We start from the raw sequence: 22129 nt of genomic DNA on the forward strand, positions 1-22129 counted from the left end.
CTTTGTGCTACTTTAATCAAACTGTGTCTGTGAATGGTTAGAAATCACATGTCAGCATTTCTACATCAGGATGAGACAATTTTAACAGAGCAGCCACTCTGGAGAAGGTTTCCAATAAAGCGATGCATTATGACCACGGATGTGGCTCCATGGATGTGATTAATATAGAGACACACACTTATCAAAATTTAACTTATTTGACATTTAGCCTACACTGCTCTGAAACCATGATCCCTGCTTTTTCATCTAAACTGCCCCTTCTTATCGCCAAACATTTTCTGTTCATTCAAAATTAAACACATACACGCTGTGGTAGATCTGTTTAAAACCGGTACTTGACTTCATATAGCTGACTCTGAAGAGAAGAACTAATCCTACAAGACAGAGCGACACTATGAGTTAAGGTAGTTTTGTATCCATGTGTGTGTGTGTGTCCATGTGTGTGAGATTGAGTGTAAGAGACAGTATATGTCATGGGGAGGTATCACTGTATCTGCTAACCATTACACCAACAAGACAGCTCCCTTCACTCACACACAAAACTCACACACACTCACAACGTTGCATGCACACAGAGACACTTTATTTACCTTTGGCCAAATGTAGACAAAGTGACAGTTAACCAAGCCACTTAATACAACCAGACAGCTTCTTCTACAAAGACTTCTTTGGTGGTGGTGGTGGTGGCTCTGTGTGTGTGTGTGTGTGTGTGTGTGTGTGTGTGTGTGTGTGTGTGTGTGTGTGTGTGTGTGTGTTGAACAGGAATAAATCTGGTTGAATTGAAAACAGAGCAGACAGAAAACACAAACAAAAGCATTCCAGAGTGAGGGTGAGAGATGGCAACAGGGAGATAAAATAAAGACAGGAGAGAGACCTTGAAGTGAGAGAGGAATGGGTGAGGCAAAAATGACAAGGTGGGAGCAATGTACATCAGCATTTCATTGAGCAGTCATTAACAACTGACTTTGCTTGAATCAAAATACAACAAGTGAGTCATAATTACTTCCATCGTGCATATACTTTCATCCATGTCTAAGGTCTGTTTTACTGTCTGTCCCCCAACCCACCCCACCCCCGGCATCACACCACAGCACTCCAGGGGGGCACGCCTCACTATTTGAGAAGTACTGAGTTAGTGGCAAAGAAGATCGCCACACTACAAATAACACATTTGCATAAAAAAGCCACAACTGAGTGGCCCATGTCTGTAATTGGTCCGTGTTACCGAGGAAACGTTGCTTTTATAAAAATATCGCAACGTGACTGTACTTTTCAATTTGTTAAATTGAAATAGTCATTTAGAATCAGGTTTGCTATGAAGCTAATTATGCTTTTAGTCAAATAGCAACAATAATGATGCAGACTCACCATGCCCCCTAGGCTGCTACACCGCGTCAAGCTAGCGCCACTGATGCACATCAGCTAACGACAGCTTTCGCAAAAGGTGTAAAATTAAAGCATGGCAACATGACATGGGTCAAGTGCACAATAGTTGTAAGATTTTAAGCAAAGATTCTGTTCTCGTTTACATAGGCGACCCCTATTAAATTCCTACATTCCTATTAATTGTTAATAAGCGTTCCCAAAAAAAGATCATGATCCGTCCATTCAATCACTGGTTAATGATCTGATAGCTGATTCCAGCAAGCCTAATGCAGATCCAGGATTCTTCTTTTCAATTTTCAAGGAATGATTATGTGAACCGATATATAAAATAGTCCAAGTATATTTAGATTCATAATATGTATCAATGTGTAACATTTAGGGGGAGAGAAAAAAACATTTTAGCTTGGACTGTGGGCCTTGTTTGAGTATGTGTTCTTCACAATGCCCCTCTAGTTTGCTTGTTTGTCTAAATGGATGAAAAGAAGCTGGTGATGGTGTAGCCTGGGCCAGGGAAAGACTGCTTAACTTTTACATTCTACCAGTGCCTTTCTAGTTTTACTGCTGTGTTCTTTTTTTCTTTTTTCTTTTTTTTACTGCATTTCATTTCATGTCACTGATGTCATAGTATATACGTGGTGTAAAAGAAATATTGAATTCAATATTAACATTAATTTAACAGTTCATATTAAATTTGCTGTTGTAGATATTGTCAACTTATATATATATATATATATATACATATACACATATATATATATATATATATAAATACAAATGTACTTTTTTTTGTCACACTGAGTAGTTTTACTGTAACCCGTGACCAAACTGTTTCTATGTTTTAATTATTCTCATGTTGCCCCTATAACTCCCATTTCAACTGCTATTTCCACTTTAAGACTAATCCAACCTTTATCCCTGTAATACAACACCGTACAGTCTAAAGGGGAACATGAAATCCCACCCCTGCTCTTGTTATGAGTCTTGAGAAGGAGGAGAGGGGTAGGGTGGATGGGGAAAAAAGACGGGTATTGGAGGTGGGAGGGTATGAGGATGAGGGGGAAGCAAGGGAGAAGAGGGGGAGGGTCTATGTTGCCTTGTTTGGGTTAGTGGGCCATAAATTCCAAGGAAAGAGAGAGAGGAGGAGAAGACGACGGGAATGGGTAAACTAACTCTTAGGAGTTCTTTGAAGGAGAAAAGGAGAGGAGAGAAGGGAAGAGAAGAGAAGGGGGGAGGAGGGGAGGGGAGGGTCTGTTTGACTACTCTGAGTGGCTTTGCTTGACACCACCAGACATGGTGGAGTCTGCTAAGTATAAATATCACATTGGAGTGTATTCATCTATTAGTGTGTTTTGAGTAACAACAACAAAAATCTAATACCCTCACATTAAGAATCTCAAGGCTGTGTCCCAACAAAAACCTTCCAGATCCTGTTTTGGTGTTCCTCATAGTAATGTTGGCTCTACAGCTGCACGTCTGTTGCCTTCAATTCTTTATCACATCCAGTAGAAAGGACACAGCGTTTTCAACACTCACACAACTTTGCAGTTTTGTTATCAGTGCAGCAGAGCCATGGCCAGGGCTTCCCACAAGTATTTATTGAATGCTGCTACCCAAAAACAGAGGTGCCTCAGAGACAGAGGGTCTCAGTTGGTGCTCTGACCCTCTAAATTATGGACACCGTGGAAAAACTATTGTTTTGTGTCATGAATGCATGGAAATAAATCTCAAAGACATACTGTTAGGAGGTAAGAGTTTGAAGATTACCAGGTCTTGGCTTGTCTGTGAGTCAAGTATTTGATGATACGAACAAATTCTTGTTGCACAATGTGATGGTACTTATAATATAAATCGAACCATGAGCTTAGTGTTGTTTCATCTCTACTGCACACTCTAATTTAGATCTAATCCAACATCTGTAAACTATTAAACTCTTTAATGGGCTTTTTTAAACTGTTTTATACAGCACATTAGGATATTGGTTGTTACAATGCCGGGATCCTTATAAATAAAAAAAAAATAAAGTGAGATCAGAATGTATAACAATAAAAAAAGTGGACACAGCCATCGTGATGTCCCCTGTTGTTTTGTTCTGCTTGGCATTTTGGGAGCTGCCAGCCAGGACCATGTCTACAGTGAGAGGGTGATGCTGTGGTGGCAGCTTGTCAATTACTTGTTGGTCATCAAGTAGCCACACATTAAATCATACTTTGCTGTATTGCCAATTTTACTCTAATTGGGACCATAATTTGAAAAGCCAACAATGTAATCAATCATGTGAAGAGTTGAAACTAGTGACTGAGACCACAAACTACCAAAAACGTGTATTTATCAACTATGGCTACGGTCAATAATTGTGTAAACATAAATCTCAGGTGTCACACATAAATTTCTGACTTGCTTCAAGCTATTGCCAGCTATGGGGAACGCTATGGCACCACTGACTTTGAGAAACACGCTGGAGCAGAAGAAATAAAGAAGTAACCACCAAAACACTGTTACTGCTGTCTGTGTTATTTCTGCTATACTGTGTGTTCCCCATGCCTTACGGCATTGGTGGCAATGAACTGAACGCAACATCCCAGAAAACAAATGAAATAAAACAGGAGGGCAACCCCTCATCTTGCGATAGGAAAAGGATCAGTCTGCTTTTGAGGTATCTATACCCGTGTTTAAAAACCTGCATGTATGAGTGAAGTAAATAAATGATGTGAGAAAGGTAAATTTCCCACAGGTACAATCTAATTTTTTTTTTGGGACCATTTGGAAAAATGCAAGTTTAAAGCACTTCAATATTGGCTGCACTCACTACACTCTATGGTTGAGAAGTAAGGTGAGTATTACTCACTTTTTTCAAACAAAAATAACAATACCACAAAATATTAAGTTCTCTGTTCATTAACTGCGGTATATTTAACAACTTAACAATACAATACATTGTTCCAGTTTTCACAGATTTCTATGTGTTTCATGCAAAGACAGTGAGTGACCAATTATGTAATATAATTCCAAGCAATGCAGACTAACACACACAGCGGACTGACACACAGATGTTCCGCATTTTAATGTGTCTCTCCTGACTCTGGCACACAGCTTGTCTGTTCCAGTGATTGACTGTTGGTTTGTAGACATGTACAGGATCACTGTCAGGCTGACCGTGTGTCTGCAGTCATCTGGTGGGACACACAAGGGCCAACAGGAAGGCATCAGACAGACCGAATGACAGTTTCAGGTGGCAACACACAAAAGGAAAAACGGCTGCAACAGCTATGGAATATGTGCTAAGATTTAAATCTCTGCTAACACAAACTGACAGAGGCCCAGTGTCGCGGCGATATGAAGATACATAGTCATGATGGAGATGTGATAATCTTAATGGACTGGTCATCTGTCTGTAAGCCGTTGATTCACACACACACACACACACACACACACACACACACACACATACGAGGGTTTATATATATCTCGAAAGCTTTCTACAGGTCTTAAACTGAAATCAGCTTAAAGGAAAGGAATGTAAGGACAGTAGAAATAGTATCCTTTTTTCTGTGAGGGCATACAACTGGGTTTCCCTGCTTATCAAATTCAAAAAAAGCTCAAATGAGGTGATTCCTGTGTCATAATTCATGCATCTGTAACAGCCTCTCTATGTCATATTTGTTTTACATCAGGGGAATTAAATCTCTATGGAAAATTCTGTTTGTCAAATGCATGCATATAGTGTAAGCCAGCCTTTGTTTTGCACACTCCAGGAAAAACCCAGTACAATGTATGGCAAAAAATGGTGATAGGAAAATGTCATCTGGGATTTGATCAGGAAGCAACATAGAGATCAAGAGTTAGGCTTACTTAGGTACACGGCACATAGACGGCTTATGGCTACTCCTCTATGTAAGTGTGTGATGCAGCTTTATGACAGATCTCCTCTTAACTGAATTAGTAGAATCCACTTCAGCCTGTGCCCATAGCTACACACATGCACACACACACACACACACACATACACACGCACGCACACACACACACACACACACACACACACACACACACACACACACACACACACACACACACACACAAGCCCTTTGGCCTCTTCTACAAACCCAGACCACCTGAAGGCTGTTATAAAGCGCTTCATCACATTTTTAGGCATGCACAGTTTTGCTGTCACATTTACTCATCATACACACAAAGCCACTGCCTTAAATAAGGAATGTCTTTTTATGGATAGTCTGTCTTCTTCTTGAACAAATTTTGACGTTACTTTACAACTTAAAAAGTCTTTCTTATCCTAGTTTGTTCTAAATCGTGTATTTAACAGTTTTGAAGGAGATAAAAATAACCCTCGACAGAGCACTTAAAAGGCACTGGTCCTTACAACAATACTCTTTGGATGACATTCCCACTGAAATGTTATTTATATACAGATAATCTTGGGCAACTGTATCTTTAACCTGTTAAAAACCGAGAGCCCATAGGTGGGCTATTTGATTTGTCCAAACCATTTAACGATACAAAAGCAGGTTGAATCAGTTCAATAGGCAATGTGTTTTTTTGCAAGTAATGGGCCATCTGTTTGCACATAGGTAGAAATAAGTATCTTTTTCATCGTATTAACACAAGTATTTCACAAAGTTCAGTGCGTTACCTTTTAAATGGACTAAACCCATGCATGTGTGCCAAACGGTTCAACAACAATATTCAATTTGCCTTGGAAAAGTGTTTTAGGCTAATTTCACAGGAGAGGTAATGGTTTAATAGCTAGTTGGTGGAAAAGGAAAAAACAAGTTTGAGAGAACATTAGAGTGATGATGTGGCTCAAGTTCCAGGATGGTTAGTTACACTTCAACCAAGTGAGACACCAGAATTCCCCAACCTTTGTGTGCTTTTGTCCATAGCGGTTTGGCTTGGCCCCAGTATCATTAAACATTTGCCAAACATGCAGAACAATGCGGGTAAAACTTGAGAGTTGAGGTTTCAGCCCCAAAGCTGACACCTGGAAAATCACCTCCTCAAGTTCAGTTCCCAGAATGTAAATATCAATAATATTGTAATATGTCAAGTTAACATGTCTGTAGTTTATTTCTGGTCTTAAAAGTAGGGTTTCTTGTTACATTTAATGGTAGAGGAATGCAACCTTGGATATGAAGGTCATACTAGCAAATCATTTAAGATAAAAAGGCAGAGATGCTGATTCACAGAAACAGTGTTAATATTTAACAAGAACTTGTCTTTACCACAATTCCAAATATGTGTAAATATCTACTAGACCACACCCAGTAAACACAACCAGATTAAAAAACAACTGCTGACCTTCATAACTCTAATCTTAAATACAAAAGCTCCCTGAGTATTGAAAGTAGTTGCATCTCGTCTCGGGCACTGAGTTGAGTGAAACCTACAGAGATTAGCCAAAGCAGATGTAGAACCTGCCAAAACCCCTTTCAAGAACCTGTCCTGCTTAATATGAACTGACAGTATTTCTGCCCCGCTGGGTTTTCATTAGGGTCTCTATTATTTTTGGGTTAAATAATTTGTGTTCTGGAGCATTGAACTGCACAATCCTATGACTCGCACACACGCCATGAAAATGTACAGAACATCGTCTTTGAATTTTAAGGGATTAACCAGAGTGTGACCCTGCATAAAATGAAACGAGATTTATTTTATTTTATTTTTGTCAACAAATTATAGGATGATTTTGTTTGATTTTGACGCAGTCACAGCAAAGCCTTGTGGGAGACCAAAATCTTCAGTTACACAGCGATTCCTCTGTCTCTACTGTGCGAGGCGTCTGTGGTGTATTTTACTAACCTGTCACTTTCACAACAAAAAAACAACTCCCTCATTAATAACCAGCCGCTGGGAGTGCTTGAGTGTGAAAGAGAGGAAGACTGGGAGGGAAGACAGATAGAGGATATGTGTGAGACAGAGTGGGAAGATGTGTGGCTGCTGAAGTGTACAGTTCTGTCTCTGTGTGATAGCAAGAATAAAATACAGAGAGAAGAGAAGAGAAGAGAAGAGAAGAGAAGAGAAGAGAAGAGAAGAGAAGAGAAGAGAAGAGAAGAGAACAAAGTTAAACAGATCTCCTTTAATAAAGATCAGGCTCAACTAAACAAACAGCACCTGGAAACTTCAAATATCCCGACAGCTGTCTCACTACACACAGATGGAGACAGACGAACACAGTAAGGGAGACACACCAACAAATGGTAAATAGATTAACCAACAGCCAGGTTGGCAGAGTCACAGAGGCAGATAACAGCACACTGGTACAAGACTTCTCCAAACACCCCACCGGTTCGAAACGATTTCCAACGTGCACTGAAACGATTTCAACATTGAATTAAACAGTTCTGGTAAACAGTTCTGTGGTCCTGCTAAACATTTTCATCCTTTGAAAATGTTTAAATATCACTAGATACGCACATATGGGAATGTAATTCAAATGTGACTGTTAGTAATGACACAACGGCTGAAAGATGAGATGACAAATAAAAGTCCAGACCAATAAAACAATCATCACACAAAAACAACTAAAGGATCCCACAATAAAGTAAGGTGGAGGCTAATGGGGATGACAACTACATGATGACGACATGAAGCTCAGCTCTCAGCTGGCTGATCATAACTCACCCTTCTCAGCGCGCCCCATGTGAGCTGGGTCCAATGGAAGCAGAGAATAATAAGACAATTAGATTGATAGCATGCACAGACAGTATATAATCATATATGCAAAACAAGATTGAGTGTACTTGGATATTCACAGCAGCTAATTTCTCTTTTTTTCATCTACATTTTTCTACATTAATGATCTAACTTTTTGTCTCTCATTTATGATGTCTGAACTCAGGGTATCAGCCAATGCACAGAGGAGATAAGGGTGCTAAATAACATGGAATCTAAAATATTACTAGATCATGTTTATCTATTTAAAAAAAATTGTTGCATCCTTCATCTATACTGTTACGAGCGTTTGGTTTTGAAAATATTAAAAAATGCAAGTCATTGTAGATCTACACTTTATCCTTCCTATTGTTGAATATATCGAGAAAAAAAAAAACAGCTTCAGAAAACCTGCACGATTTGCATTTTATTGAGAAGAAGTGAAGACAATCTAATTACTCGCACATGTTCACACACACAAACTGATACCAGCACATGGCTGACTTCAGCCCTTGCCCTCTGCCTCACCCCAAACATGTGCTAACCCTAAAAATAATTATTTTCTCAGGACTGTCTTCAGCCAATTGACCATTACACACCAGCCATGTCTTCAATCTAATCACATTATCACCACACATGTGCATGCAACACAAATGCTCCTACTCGCATTTGTGCATACGGGGGGGACTGTACGTTTTTGCACACCGTAATATAATTAATCAACTGTGTGTGCTGATTACTTAATCTGTCATTAGCAATGTGTGTGTGCATGTGTGTGTGTGTGCACGCGCGCGCGTGCACGTACGCCACGTGTGCAGGAGGGCAGCAGTGTGTTTCAAGATCCCCTGAACCGACAGCTGTGACCAGAGCCAACCAGTGCCGTAAAGAGATTGATGACAGTGGAGTAATACTATCATTCACCAGGGATGGGATCGTTCCTAGATTCTGGATTTGTTTTGGAGGCACTTCTTCTCTTCATTTCCAGTGGGACTAACACCTTCTTGCTTCACTTCCTGCAAGCTGACTGATGGTTTACATCCATCATGAACCAGCTCCAATGAACTAAACCTGACATCTTCCCAACAATGTGTTTAAGCTTAACATACAGGCAGAGTAGTTGAGCTGAAAGCGGCCTCGAGAGGTAACACTTCTCAAAACTTGACCACTCTACATTTGTCAATGATAAACTTTTTCTTCCATTATATAGAGGAAGTAAAGTACCCAAAAAAGTACAATTGGGTACTGGTATGAAATTCTAGAATTTGATACAATATTAATTCCATTTTTTCCAAAATTTCCGAAGTTGCAGCACTACGACTGCTACAGTAAAAGGTTTTACCTACGTGATTGCAGTTGCCAACAAAATTCCTTGTAACATTATCATGGTGATATCTATTGAGATGTAAAATTCACTCCACATTGAATTATTCAGCAACACTTTTGCTTTAGCAGCAACTCATTACCTGATTCCTGCTTCTCCAAAAACATGCTGTTTTGAGCTGTGGGGAATTGCGGGGGCTTTTTTTTGGGGGGGGGGGGGGAGTGGATAATTAATTTAGAAAATGATCAGTCTGATGAAACATAATGAAAGTGCCCATTACTTGCAGTTCCATGTAATCGTGGGTGTGTTGCAGCAGTTACATGTGATGACGTATCAGAGAAGGGTGGTGCCTGATTGTTCATGAAATCTTCAAATTGGAAGTGATTCATGAGTCTGCTTGACCCACATTTGTGTGCAGCGTCCACATCTCACATACTATTTTTTAGAACCTGAAAAACTGAACTGCATCAATTATTACTCTGTCTTTGCCAAACTCTATATTTAACTACACCAGGAGACCTAAAGGTTGTCATATATACCACTAGTTGATTTTTCAACACCAACCCTCAAATCCATTCATGCACACAGCCTAATGAGGGATTAGCTAATGAATTCTCAGAACAGATTAATTACATTTTGCACACATACACACGCACTCTTGTGCCCGCAGACTGCATCCCCAAACGACTGAAGAAATGAGCCAATACTTACAAAGAGAGTTTTTTAATCTATCACTAAATTGAAAACCGTAGAAACAGATCGGCTCTGAACAAAGTAGCGTTTGATTTGAGGAGAAGACATTAAGAAGGATCTGCACAGCGGCAGACTGAAGCATTTCTTTTAACTAGAAAATAAATAGAACACTCTTTGATTTGGCGCCATTTTACATGGCATGAGTAGAATGAGGAGGCATTTTAACATGAATCTAAATGAGAGGCAAACATTTCACGTGCTTGTCTTTGTACCACTGTACTCCAGAGGGCTTAAAAGCATCAGCCTCACTCTCCTTCTTTAAGTGACAGCAACACACATATTTTCTCCACACACAGGACATAACAGAAAAAAAACCACACACACACACACACCCTCCGTTTTCACAGTCTCTTGAGTGGAAGAGATGCCCACGGCCAAAAAACCATTGGTTACATTTCTTGTTGTTTTTATTCTCCTCCTGCTCTCCTCCTTCCCACCATTTCTCTCTCTCTCTTTCTCATGTCTCTCTCCAGAAAAAAAAAAACCCTCATTTTTATTTCATCCTCCAAATAGAGCTGAAAAGTAATTATAATTAAACCAACTTGGTTGGAATGTTCAAAATAGGAAAATAATTTACAATTATAATTAAAGCGGCTCAGATGTGATGTTCAGTAGCAGCGGCAGCCTTCTAATTCATCCAGAGACACTAATGGAAAACAATTATTTCACTTCATTAAGATTAAAGACGTCTGAAATCTGTGTCACAACTCGATCAGAGAGGTGACAGATTTAGAAAGTTGTCAAATTAACACAAACTCCGCCATTGACTTTGTAAAAGCAGCAAGACAGACATTCAGATTTATTGCAGTGTAAGTGATAAGCCAAAACAAAACTGCAGCAAAGGAGCATGAGGAGCAGAGACAAGAGCCACCCCCCGTTTGTATAAACGCCATGATTTAATATGCCATCATTTATACTTGTGACGCTCTAATGGAAAACTAAAACATAAAGAGAGGGAATGAGACAGATTTAGAGAGAGGACGTTTTACCACAAACTCAAAGTTATGAACAGTTTTAATTCCTTTGACTTTTCTTGTCCTTGTCTTTGATTTCAGGGTGCAACAAGTCCCCATGTAGCAGCTCATCTCCACCGTGACTCGCTATGATTTCATTCACTGCTGACCTCTAATGTGATCTGAAAGTCCCAGTGACGCTTGGCACTGGTTATATTAATGATCTGCCCATTAACCTCAAGCAGACACATCGATCTAAGCACTGTAAGAGATACAAATAACAGATCAGTAAAGGATGGTCCTCTTTCTCTGCAGAAAACACTGTTGTGCCAGAAGTGGCAGGTTGCCTCATGGACCCTTGTGACAACTACGCATCTGTAGCAACAATCTCGTGGTTTTCCTGAAATACATTGTTTATGCAGCCATATCTTTTATTCAGCCAAACAACTAATTTTCTCTTTTAGCCCACTTTCCACTCTAAAGATAGCCCACCTCCCGCTCTAGGCTATGTAAAGCAGCATCTAGTATTTACTTGCAAATTAACAGCACTCAAATTCCCAAAGAGGCCTCAAAGAAATTCCACACGTTTGTTTCCCTGAGGACCAAATGGCCTCAAGGGAGGGGGGGAATAGGGCTGTGGGTGGGGTTATGGGATATAAGAGTGGGTTGTAAGGGGAGGGGGAGGCAATAAAGCTCATAGAAGAACTGGTAATTAATGTGTAATTTTTATGCAAATCATTAACACGCCTAAGCTCATACTGGAGCAGAAAAAGACATTTTTATACTGTTTCCAGTTATGCGCAGCAAGTAAATGGAGCGCGGCGTGTCGTTTAATGTAGATTTATATGGGTTTATTGTGATTTTTGGAGGTCAACTTTCACACACATCTCTCTTCTCTCTCTCTCTCTCTCTCTCTCTCTCTCTCTCTCTCCCTCTCTCTCTCTCTTTCTCTGTCTCTCTCAGTGGAGTAAAGTCAGTCCCGAACAACTGCTGAATGCGGAAATCAAAGCAGTCATGCAGACCGGTCTGAGCTGCAGATACGTACGGAGCTTCCTCCGCGGAAGATCGGTCCCGCACCAACACGCAGGGTTTGTTTTTTTTTAAATAACATTTAAGATAGTTTTGTAAAAGCATCATCTTTTAGGAGTATCAAACCGAGCAACTGCAGCTTGCTTTTACAAACGTGTTTCTGCACAGAGTGGTACACTCAATTGCATAAGACAAAAATCTCCGCATGATCTGCTCCGTACCTCTGAACGGAAGAGTGCACGGACATCCTCTTCATCAGACACCATTACCGCATGCAGCGCAAGTAAAGTTGGGGCATCATTTGGTTTGCAAAGAGTGAAAAAGCTGTCGGCACTCGCGACTACTTCCACATCGCGGCAGACAAGAGGTCCTCCAGAAAAATTATTTAAAATACACAAAAGTCAGTGGAGGGTAATGGCTTTTAAATGAAAAATAAAAACGCACGCATTAGGAGTTTAATGCATGAAGTTAATATGTGCAAATTATTGTAAGATTGCCAGACGGTGAAATAAGTCATGTAGAAGGACTATCACAGTGACTAGAGCTGATCTCAGTGCAGACCATGAACTTTTTCTCCCCCTTACTGTTTACACGGCTCCGCACTCCGCGCACAACGCCTGTTATTAACCCGTAACCACGCATACCAGCTCTGTATGCTGCACCTTTTAACCCGTCTTTACTGGGAATTATGAGTAAATTGTATATTTCTTCCACAAAAAATCTGCTCTTCAAGATGCAGCCCATTGCATTGAGACAATTTCCAGTCCCGTGTGATACGATGCGGAACTAAGTTTAAAACATTTATAACAGAGCCTGTATTGCACCTAAGCGCAAACTATTTAGCCAACAATGATTTCCGATAATCTCACGCGGTTTTCAACGCGCCTGGCGTGATTTCATCCGTGACAAAAAAATTTAAAACAAAAACATTCATTTCACTTAAACGGCGTCTCCCGAACTCGAGGATGTGTGGAAACAGTGCAGAGACGATCAAACGAGTGCGACGGTTCATGTTCAACAAGGAGGCTAACTTTTCTGTTCCACCTAAAACACACCTGTCGGGAATTCAAACGCTCCCAGAGATGGAGGTGAAAAGAACGTCGGTCCAAAAGTGCCCTCAGCTCACATACGAAACGCTCCAAAATTCTCGTTACTCCGTGTTTCGTCTTACCTGTCGCCAACTGGCCAGAGACTCTACCCACAGTCGAGAGGAGAACCAGGAGTCCCAGGAAAACCGAGAAAAGTGTATCCATGTTTTAAGAGGAGTCTGAAACAGTTTTCCCGTTGAAAGTTTCTTCTGCCGAGTTTCTCCGCGTCCAGTCCTCTTCAAGTCACTTTATCGGGGTTATTATTCCTCCTGTTGTGGTGGAGTCAACCGCTCCATTCTCTCCTTTCTCCGGTTTCTCTATTTTCGCTTCCAACGGGCTCTTGCGGACGCTTCACTTTGTTTCGTGCGGAGTGAGGGAGCGCGAGAGAGGGAGAGGGGGAGAGGACGAGCGAGCGAGCTGCCAGCGAGACTGCGTGACGTCACGAGGCAGAGCTAATTGAAAAACAAACAATACATGTATCGTAGTGCGATGTCATGCGATTTTTTTTCTTTCAGTTTTATTGGTCATTATAATTAATAATAAATAATAATAATTAAATGTATTGCTGCATTGTTTCTTCCACTCTGTATTGTACTGTTTCATGTTAAAAGGCTTCTTTGGATGAGGTGTTCCTCACTGTAGTCCAAAGTATTGTTATCATTCCAGTAATAAAAAAATCTAAAGGCTAGATTTACATCTGTAAGCCAAAGGCGAGCATGTAACTGACCCTGAAATTCAACTAAACTGAAGCTTTTATTTGACAAGGTATGCTTCAATAATACATTGCAGTATCTCAACACCACGAGAAAACATGCAATAGAATTTGATTTTATACAGTTTTTCAATTTCCAAAATCACATAAGTGCTTTTCTAAGTCCTTGATGGCTTAAAAAGGCCACCATCCCTCCGCCTGGGATATAACGCATATTTAGATATTGGATTGGATATTTTTAAACCATTTAGAAAAGCTGTCTACTCTTGTTCAACTTCTTGCTTCATCCTCTCATCTCAATCATTCTGCCTGAGACATTATATTGGTACATGTCATCATCTTTGACATCATCCAGTCACAATGCTTCGTCTCTGTTAGACTCACTGACAAAGCAAATGGCCTTAATTTATGAGCTCAAGGCCCTGACACAAAGATTCAACCCACTTCTTGTGTAGATAGAAATGCTAAAGAAACAGATACCATGCAGATACAAATGCAAGGTTATATGTTATTATAAGTTTGTACTTATGTATCTGTAAATTCAATTGAAATACAGAAAGAAGTCAGCTAATACATAATAGCTATGCAATGTAAAACTCTTTTACCACAGCAAACCGTTTGACTCTGCAATGTCATCAAGCTGTATAACCAGAAGCTGCTGTTTCGGTTTGAATCAAAGGAGACCTTGTGGATGAATACTAGACTGTGAACATAAAACTTTATTTTTTTTGAAAGAACTTTCTTATCAAAAGTTATTTACCTTGCCTTGGCACGTTAATTTAAGGATAACTTGTGTATTAATTGTCTCAAATGCCAGACGGCTACATTTAGAGCTGTTAATCACTTCTTTTACAAGCATTTGTGTATTTTACTGCTTAACAGATCATGTATCCACACAGGAAGAAAGTAGGAAGCATTCAGCGAGTGCATGCTTCCACTGATTCAACTTTGGCTCCTGGAGCTTACGTGTTTGAACCAGTTTACCATGTGGAGTTTAAAGCTGCAAACAGTGATAAGTGGAGTCACTAGATGGTGTTAGAAAACACACACTTACTATATGATACTGTTCATCGTGTGATGACCATGCGGTGTAATTTTGATGTAAATCTCAAGAAATTTGATACAGTAGGTGTACTTACTTTAACCACTAGGTAGCGCTATGTCTGCCGTTCAAATCGCGCTCGTAGTGATCCTCAGGTCGGGAATCTCATTAAAGAGTTGCTCATTAAATGTGTGATGTTTGGAAAACATCTGACCATGTGGAGTCCAGTCAAAGGTTTTTACCTCCTCGCTACAGTAATACTGTTAATCAAAAACTTACAGTAACCCAAATTTTTAGATGTTTTCAATCAAATCTGAGATGGGTCTGGTTGACTCACAAGGATGGCTACATCAAGGGGGACATATTTTTTTCTCTCCTGTTGCCACTTAGTGGAAGCTTGAATGGTCTTCTCCAATATTTAAAGGGGTCTTCCTGGGCCCATGTCACATCGTCCACAAAGTTTGGTGAAAATCAGCCTCATAGTTTTTACATAATCCTACAGACAGACAAACATCTCTGAAAACATTACATCCTGTCCCTCTGGCAGAGGTAATTATCCTACAAACCTCTTCTTCTTTGTGTCTGAGTTATTTGCAAGAGCAGACTTAAGTACCAGGAGAGACAATATATGTCTTGGGGGTTGTTTGTTTGGGCTGCAGGTTCTTGTTCTGATATTGTCTGAGCAGTAAATATGAATGTCTAGCCTCAATTGTCCTGTAAATAAACCTGAGTGTCCTTACACCAAACATCCTCCTGATTCTATGACTTTGCTTCAGAATGTGAATCATTGTCACCCTGCCATTACAAACAGCAGCATGACTTTGATGTGTTTGCAAGTTTCAGATTGTGATTTGCAGTTACTTCTTACCCTCTGCTGTCAAGGTACTTTTATATGCATTCATGCATCCAGCTTTTACACACTCAGGTATGTGTAGCATGCTGGAAATCTGCTGTAATGACCATCACCAGTCCACTTTCCCGTTTCCTCAATAAAGATCGGATGTACACATTCCTAACCCCGTTGTCACAGATGTTTTATGTTTTGAGATGAGTTAAAATAAACTTTTAAGGGTTTAAATAGGGATTTTATTGTTTACATCCATCCATCCATTTTCTACCACTTATCCTGTTAAGGGTGCGTGGGGGGTGGAGCCTATCCCAGCAGCCTTCAGGTGAGAGGCAGGGTTCACCCTGGACAGGTCGCTAGTCCATCACAGGGCCAACACATAGAGACAGACAACCATTCACACTCACAGTCACACCTACGGTCAATTTAGAGTATCAATCAGCCTCGTCCCCTCTTGATGTCTTTGGACTGTGGGAGGAAGCTGGAGTACCAGAGAGAACCCACACAGGAACAGGGAGAACATGGAGACTCACACAGAAAGATCCTGTGATGGAGCCGGGGCTCGAACCTGGAACCTTCTTGCTGTGAGGCGACAGTGCTGACCACTGCAGCACACTGCCGCCGTTATTGTTTACACTTTCATGGTATTTCTCTACCTCTTTTTTTTATGTCACCATGTGCGTTCTAGTGTGCAGTGCCTTGAAAATGTTTCTACCTTGTTTCTGTCCCTCAAATCAAACAAAACCATCATGCGGAAACTCTTAACCTGACTTCCGCTGGCAAAAGTCAGCAATGAGGTAGGTAGTCATTGCTGTGTAATACCAGAACAGGTTGACTGGAGCTTAGTCAACACATGAAAAATCCCTGCGCTCTGAAAGAACAGCAATCTTAAATACATTTCTATTTGTAAGCACCAGATGCCCCAGTGACCAGGTACATTGTTTATTTGCAAGCAATTTGCGACAATTTACCCTGTCACAGTTCTCACAAAAGCTCACCGGTAGCTCAGTAGTGCGTCCAAATGTATCATCAGTGTCTGATATATGGTGCATTTTCAGAAAAGGCCTTACTCACCAGTAAGTTGTGTACACATATATAGTGATTCGCCGCTCACTTTTCCAGTGACAGTTTGCTCACCGACATTCCAGGGTCCGTTTTCAAGGTAACAGTCAAGATGATTTTCCAGTTTTCTCATCTGTCAATCAGTGGCATCCTTTGCTGTTATTGGTCCTCACCAGAGTTGTGTTACTAAAATCTGAGAATTATTTAACTTGTTTCCACCCACTTGAAACTGCAGGGTTATCCTCTTGTTCATTCAAGGATATTTCACCTATAAAACAAGGCCCTATGTTAAATTAGGAGTTCAGATTAGAGGGTGAGGGGTCTTAAGCTATCTTGATGGCAGAACCACCCTGTGCTATGAAAAGCCAGCGCAAGATGGTTGCTTAAGGTGGCTGGTGGACGTCAACCATGATTCTCAAACACATTGAATGATTTAGGGTTTTTTTGTGATTCTGTATGGTATTCTTAATATAAATTTTCAACAATAGCTCCTGTCTTCGAAATACCCCTTTTTTTAATTTATTTTTTTTACCAATTTTAGAATTATCATGTTATATGTCTGGGTGATTAAGTTGAATAAATACTCTTAATTTTGATCCATTAAGTCAAATGTTTGTCTAAGTTCCTTGCTGATGAGATTTCCATCAATTTCTTCAGCATAGCGTTAAATAGAAAATGTTCGCATGCTAAAATAAGAAAATGAATATGTGTGTGTGTGTGTATGGACATATATATAAGAATAAACTGACAAATAAACTGACCTTAAGCTGAAAATTAAGTTGGACGGATGATTAGTTTATTTTTTTTTAAATCTTGAGATTTTGAGAATGTAGAAATGTGACTTTATCATTCAAATCATTTGGTTAAAAACACACAAAAAAATTTTGAACACAGAAACAAAAACTGAGGGTTATGTCAGGTGTGAAGACAGGAAGATATCTGACAGGAATAACCAGAAAGAAGAGAACAAAGACAGATTTGAGGTCAGCTTATTTGATTTTTTTTTCATTCAATTCTTTTACAGTCTGAAGAGAAATGGCAGTGTTATATTTTCTCAAACAACCTTCACTCTGTTATGATTAAAATGAGATCCTTCCAATGCCATAAGTCTTTCAATGTTTCAATCATTATTTGGAAACAAACTTGCAAAATTAGGTGGTCCTGAACCTGAATCCCAGTGATTCTGCCATTAGGCTCGGCTTTTTTTGTGCCATCTGGAGATCAAGGCAAAATGTGGGTGCATTTAAAAAAAAAAAACTAATTTTTGAAATAAATATTAATTCAGTTCATTACGCATCATTTCACACTTTTGATTACTATTATTCTGGAGTGTGGTAAGTCTTGAATAGGCTTGTCCGAACCACACACACACACACACACACACACACACACACACACACACACACACACACACACACACATCGTGAATTTGTGTAAGTGAAACAGCAGTTAAAATAAAATAAACCTGGATTTACATTTAACACAAAGCGTCCTTGCCTTCATGTTCACTTCATATATGCTATATGTATGTCAAACATATACAGTATATTTAGCATACATTCCTTTCCCTGTAAAAGTAATTCAACCATTTGGAGACACACTCTTCGGAGTGAATTTAACTTCCATTGAAAATGCTTCATCAGATTTTTCTTGCCCTTCCCCCAGCCATTATTTGATGCATTGTTCTGAACATCATACATCACTAGGGACACAATTTGATAAATTTCAATTAATAAGATTTGGAAATTCTGACGGGGTACACAACTTAAACATTTAATGTAATTTACATTTGTGTTTGCAGAGGGCTACCCTGTACCGTAGTACTGTTCGCTTTTGCGGTTGTAAAAATAGAGGATAAATGGTTTTGGTCATCACTTGGTGTATCATATATGGAACGGGACCATTTTCAGCTTAATCATAGTTCCCACATTGTTTCATTCACTTCATGAGAATGACAGGGTTCTACTGTTTTAATTATGCCATCCACTTCTATTCAGTCTGTTACAGGGCCATCAGCAGCAATTAGGGGTCAATATCTTGCTCAAGGATACTTCGACATGGTCACCGGGCCACGTGAGGATCGAACCACGTTGCTAGACGGTTGCTCGACAACTGTCATGCCATATTACTATAAAAAGATACAAACTGGCATTTTTTTCCCCCCCAAAAATATGTATATCGTATTGACTTCTCTTGCAACATCTCAGTCACTAGTGGAAATTATACAAGAAAACACAAGCCATCAATTCTGCCAATGATCTTGATCGATTCTGTAGCCCTGATGTGATGGATGCTGTTGTGAAGAATGGGAGCCACATGTCGTTGGCGTATAAAGAATAAATCTGGCTCGAGCGTTCCATTAAACCAAAACAAAAGACCAAAAGATACCAAAACACATTAAAACACTGTTGTGGTCATTTGATCATTCAAACATACCGTTTTGTGCAGCTCTTAATGAAGAGTACAGGATCATGTTTAGAACGGAAAATTCAGGCCCATTTTCTTTTTATGGATAGACACATGAATAGACATAAAAATACAGAAGTGAATAAGGTTTAGTGCATGTTTATCGGTGATGATCAAAATCATCAGTGTTAAATAATCTATAGTATATTTGGAAAATGTAATATATATTATAAGTATAATTCAGACCAGAATCTCTCTCTCTCTCTCTCACACACACACACACACACACACACACACACACACACACACACACACATACGCACACACGCACAAAGGAACAAAAACTGTATTGAGCAGACATGTGGAAAGTCATTTATTTCCAGAGCAACTTTAGAAAAATGTCAACCTTCAGGCTTTAACTTTTCTTTTCACAACTCTTATTCACTTACATGAGTATGGACTGAATCCACATCAAAGCCTCTGTTAAACATGATGTGCAGTGACACTCCGCTTACATTTGTATATTTTATAATGACCAAGAAAGTTACACTCCAAACTTGTTTAAATCAAGTCTTGATTCAACTGCAGCTAAGGTCAGTTAGAAGTCAAAGTTCAGGTAGTGGTGATTTCATAGAAAAATCCAAGTCAACAATAAAATATTCTACATTTGAGAGGAAGGAAGTTTTATTTTCGCAGCCAGAACTGGCAGAGCTCCATACACATACACAAAGGTACATCATTGGGGTCTGTGTGTGAGAGATATACTCGTTCATGTTCAGTCTCAAGGTTGCAGCAAAGAAAACGGCTGTGTGAGAGTTTGTTTATATTTGGAAGAAAAAAGGCAGGGAGAGCAAGCATGTGAGCGATAGTCCTCTCACACATACTCAGGTTAGAGGTATGCAACCTGGTGTGGGAGTGTGCAAACACACATGCACACAAATATGCACTTTTGCATACTTTACACACTCACACAGTCTTACCAAGTAACAAGCCAGTTTTGCAGCTCATCATTCAACCAGCATGACATTGAGTTTTATGCTCTCTGGTGTGGAGAGATGTGGTAACAACAACTGTCGCTGAGGGAAAGTCGTCTGTAAGCAGATTTAAGTGAACTGATCATCTGCTTGATAGTTTATTTTAAATATAGGTTCCCAACATGTTCTGAAAACAATTTGCTCAGGAGGGGATTACAAGTTTTTAATCTGACAACATTTCACCTTTCAACATGTTGTTGAATCCTAATCAAATATGCAATAAAGAGTGGTTTGTGTGTGCGTGTGTAAAATATTTACAGCAGTGCCGATATCAAAATCACATCTTCATAAATAATAAAAAATCACACCCTACGCGTGAAAAACAAAATTGTTCCCACAGAGGAACTAAACTACGTCTTATTAGCTCATGCTCAAACTTTTCCAAACAGAAACCACCTCCAAACACAGTGAAGCCACACAAGCGCAGGCACAGTAAACCCTCTATGCATATTTGACTGCACTGAAGTAACAACACGTGAGGGAGGAAAAGGAAATCATTCTCAACAAGCATGACATTGTAGACAAACTTCTGCAGCTGGGCTTTATTTTTGCAGTAAGCATGAAGCCAACATTATATTTGGAATATCTTAGATGTTATTTGCATGTTTAAATCTTAAATCAGTCATTGTACTTTGAATCTACTCTGTGATTATGTGCTCAAAACATTTGTCTTATTTCTTACTGACAGATTTTAAAGTTACAATGCGAACAAAGTAGCACTCAATAATTAACCCAGCAAATCGATCACTGGCAGCATGCTGCATATACTGTGAGAAACAATGACGTGAACTTCCTCAGCGTGTACTCACATCGGTCTCGTTCAGGGCGATTCTTCTAATAACCTGGCCATAACTCTCAAAGGTTGGTGCATTCGGGCATCTGTCATCTCTCGTTGCCAGAATTCCCTCCCCTGCACTGTGCTAACACACACAGGAGAAACATTTGGCCAAACCTGTTATTAATATGCTACATCTGCTACTGGCTTGTTAATATTTCACCAGTCATGCTGTAAACGTGCTTTCCCGTTTACATTCGCTCTAACATTGCGACTAACCGCAGAAGGAACTGAGCTGGCCTTTGTGTAAGATACAAATCTTTGTCAGATTGACATTTCAGCGTGTTGGTCGCTTGTAGCAGTGTGAAGAGCAGAGATAGCATTATTACTCCAGCTTCTGTTCGTATGGGTGCAACTCTCTCATTCAGCTGCGGCTTGTTCACATTGTAACTGGTCCTCTGGCCTCTACAGCACAATGTGACAACAAGCCAGGTTTCCGGTGATGTATTTTGATCCAAAAAGGTAGATGTAAACAGCAAAATTTGAAAAAAGAAGAAAGAAAGAAAAGGAAACCACTCAGAAAGAAGAGAACTTTATCTTCTTTGAAAAAGAGTACATGTGTGAAATGGGGGATGGAAACTCCATTCTTCATTTTGAATCTGATACAGCAAATTCTTAACCCAATTGTCTGACCAGCTTTTTCTGTGTCTTCCTGGTTATTTCTGAACTTTGTCCTCGTCTCTGGACAGTGTGCATCATGTCTTATACTAGCCTGCACTAAAGAACAATTACAATTCACTTACCTGAAAGCAATTAATCAAGATCCATCTTGATTTTTCACTGGTAGTTGGCTGTATATGACCAATGACCTCTTCTTTTAATCTGTATTTTACAGCTTTTTGTAATGTTGATGGCATTAGATATTCTACTGTTTTGCAAGGAATAAGCTTTTTTTTTTCTTTTTTTTTTGGTAAATGTCTCCAATTTGTTAAGAACATGCAATGACATAGAAACACAAGTATTAAGAGACAAAACAGATTGGCACAAGCTTGTTA

The 22129-nt window shown here is 39.6% G+C and overlaps 1 protein-coding gene across 19 annotated transcripts in view; it reads right to left on the reverse strand.

The window, feature by feature from the left end:
- Nucleotides 1-13580, reverse strand: part of ptprk (protein tyrosine phosphatase receptor type K) — a 120670-nt gene extending 107090 nt beyond the window's left edge. For 18 of the 19 annotated variants that reach the window (XM_086190448.1, XM_086190447.1, XM_086190445.1 and 15 more), the window contains exons 1-2: nucleotides 13280-13580; nucleotides 8023-8046 (exon numbers count right to left, since the gene is read on the reverse strand). In XM_086190448.1, the coding sequence (XP_086046574.1) occupies nucleotides 8023-8046; nucleotides 13280-13361 (106 nt within the window). In that variant the 5' untranslated portion in view covers nucleotides 13362-13580. The remainder of the gene's footprint in view (nucleotides 1-8022; nucleotides 8047-13279) is intronic. The other variant, XM_086190436.1, reaches the window with a different exon arrangement.
- Between the last annotated feature and the right edge of the window lie 8549 nt (nucleotides 13581-22129).

Source organism: Aulostomus chinensis, chromosome 20 (genome assembly GCF_037954235.1).
Source record: "Aulostomus chinensis isolate RoL2024-O1b breed Wild chromosome 20, RoL_Achi_v1.0, whole genome shotgun sequence".
Classification (NCBI taxonomy): domain Eukaryota; kingdom Metazoa; phylum Chordata; class Actinopteri; order Syngnathiformes; family Aulostomidae; genus Aulostomus; species Aulostomus chinensis.